Genomic DNA, 2,357 nt, shown 5'->3' with positions numbered 1-2,357 from the left:
TTGGCTTGGAGTAGGATGGATCATATCAAGCAATTTTTGGCATTTGGTTGCATTAAAGTGTTCGAAATGATCCAAAATGAGTTCATGCTTCAAGAAAAAAAAATGATTTAAAGTCATTTTAACGAATTAGTTCTTGCTGAAGCTTATAGGTACTAATGAGTGGAAAAATTTTTATACCTGTCGGTTAGGATTGAATATGAGTAAAAACTATATTATTATCCAAAAAAATCCACTATGATTGATACTTTAACCTCTCCTTGCCCTGCCTATTAAAGTTTAAATTTTAAAAAGGTGCAGAAGTGGGGGTTAAGGACACCGGAGGAGGGCTCCATTCAAAACTATGCGCCTCTTGTAACAAATAGAGAGTGGGAGATGACCGTGCTCTGTTTCCCAAAACAAATACTGTATCTTTTGGACTCTATTCTATGCCGTACCTCTCAGTAACCAATCTACACTTTTCCCAAAAACACAACGACAAAATAAAATAAAAATGAGAAAATTAATAAATCATTAAAAAAAATCAAAAGTTCTTTTGTAATTATCACCAAATCCAGGACTATTTCCATTCCTACCAATCTATATATTCCCCTATCGTTAACCTCATTTTCTCCTCCTCCCTTTCCACTTCCCAGAACCTGAAGACAAGAAGATAGCAAATATATATAGAGAGAGAGCGAAGGAGGAAAAATAAAAAAAAAAAAGAAAGGTTTTCTAGAGAGAGAAAGAGAGGAAAATGGGAAGTGGAGCAGGGAAATGCAGCACGATCCGTCACATTGTGAGGCTGCGGCAGATGCTGCGGCGGTGGCGGATGCGGGCGTCATCGGCGTCGTCGTCGTCGCGGGCGGCGCCGGTGGACGTGCCGGCGGGGCACGTGGCGGTGTGCGTGGGGAGCAGCTCGCGGCGGTTCGTGGTGCGCACGGCGCACCTCAACCACCCCATCTTCCGGCAGCTCCTCCGGCAGGCCGAGGAAGAGTACGGCTTCTCCTCCCGCCCGGGGCCAATCGCGCTCCCCTGCGACGAGTCCCTCTTCGAACACATTCTCCGCCACCTCTCCTCCTCTCCGTCGTCCTCTCGTTTCCTCAGCCTCGAGGACTTCCAGAAGACCTCGCCGGCGTCCTCCTCTTGCTTGTGCTGCTGCTGCTGCCATGCCGGCCACCGGGGCGGCGCCGGCTGGCATGCCGCCGAATCCCTCCCTCTACTGTGCGCCGAGAAGCCCGTTTGGTGACTCTCTGAGGCATTACATCAAACACTCTGCGTGTATCGAGATTTTTTTTTTTTAATTTCTTTTTTTTCACTCTCCTCTCTCTAGGATGGATGGGAGATTGTTTGGTGGGCGGACCAGTGGTTGCATTAGTTCATATTTAATTTTAGTTTTATTTTTAGCCTTAGTTTTTTAAGAGAAATTTGCCTCTCCTGAGGAGGTGAAGAGAGATGGCAAAGAAGCCGAGTCGTCCCTCGTCGAATCGGAGGAGGAATCCAAACCAGAAGAAGAGGAGGAGGAGGAAGAGGGAGAGAGCTTGGTTGATCTCTCTTTGTAAATAATAATGTGATTATCTCTAATGAATTATTATTAACATAACCAGTTGCATCTTAATTATAATAATCTTGTTAGCCTGTTTTGATATTGAAACTTCTCTCTAAACCTTTACGTTGGCTTAGAGTTTGGTTTGTATTTGGATTTTGGATCTTGGATTTGCAAATAATAATGTGTTTATCGATCTTAATTTTGAAATTTAAACCTCATTATGAGGTTGGTATGTATTTGGATTTTGGATCTTGGAGTAATAATGTGATTAGTGGCATCTTAATTATATTAAACTTCTTTATACTCCATTATGGAGTTGGTGTGTATAGGATTTTGGATTTTGGATGCGGGTCCAAATGCATGTAAAGCTGAAGGGAAATAAAGCAGCACAGGATTGGGTCACATGGTGGTGATTGTATGCCTTTGGCTTCCTCACATGAAAAGTGAAAAGGTCATGAGATGGGGCAACATAAATATCATTTTTTTTTTTAAGTTTATTGTTTCTTTTGCCATTCTTTTATCAGTGCTTAAGTACTGTAAGTCCTGTAGTAGCACATGCACTAACAACTAAGGATTGAATTGGACCAATTAGTGATCTTTCTCCTTATTCTAATATAAGTTTGGCCTTTGATGAAGTACCATGGATTAATAATTTGAGGGGTATTAGACCTGAGCAGAAGAACTTTCTCTATTCATGGATCATTTGAAAGCAGGGGAGTTTTTGGAAAAAAAAAAAAAATGTAGCAAATCGTAGGCAGAACATCGATAATGTGGGCGCTTGCAGCCAACACTAGGAACCTATTTTCTGAGAATGATTGAGAAGACCAAGATC

At 42.2% G+C, this 2,357-nt stretch overlaps 1 protein-coding gene across 1 annotated transcript; it reads left to right on the top strand.

Annotated features, from left to right (window-relative positions):
* Positions 1-627: 627 nt before the first annotated feature.
* LOC105054665 (auxin-induced protein X10A) lies at positions 628-1,812 on the top strand. Its single transcript, XM_010936238.4, has one exon. It carries the CDS (start codon positions 734-736, stop codon positions 1,223-1,225), a length of 492 nt encoding a protein of 163 aa, XP_010934540.1. The 5' UTR covers positions 628-733; the 3' UTR covers positions 1,226-1,812.
* Positions 1,813-2,357: the final 545 nt, after the last annotated feature.

Source organism: Elaeis guineensis, chromosome 12 (genome assembly GCF_000442705.2).
Source record: "Elaeis guineensis isolate ETL-2024a chromosome 12, EG11, whole genome shotgun sequence".
Lineage (NCBI taxonomy): Eukaryota > Viridiplantae > Streptophyta > Magnoliopsida > Arecales > Arecaceae > Elaeis > Elaeis guineensis.
Note: the sequence above shows the minus strand (reverse complement) of the source record. Positions and strands in the feature narration are given on the sequence as shown.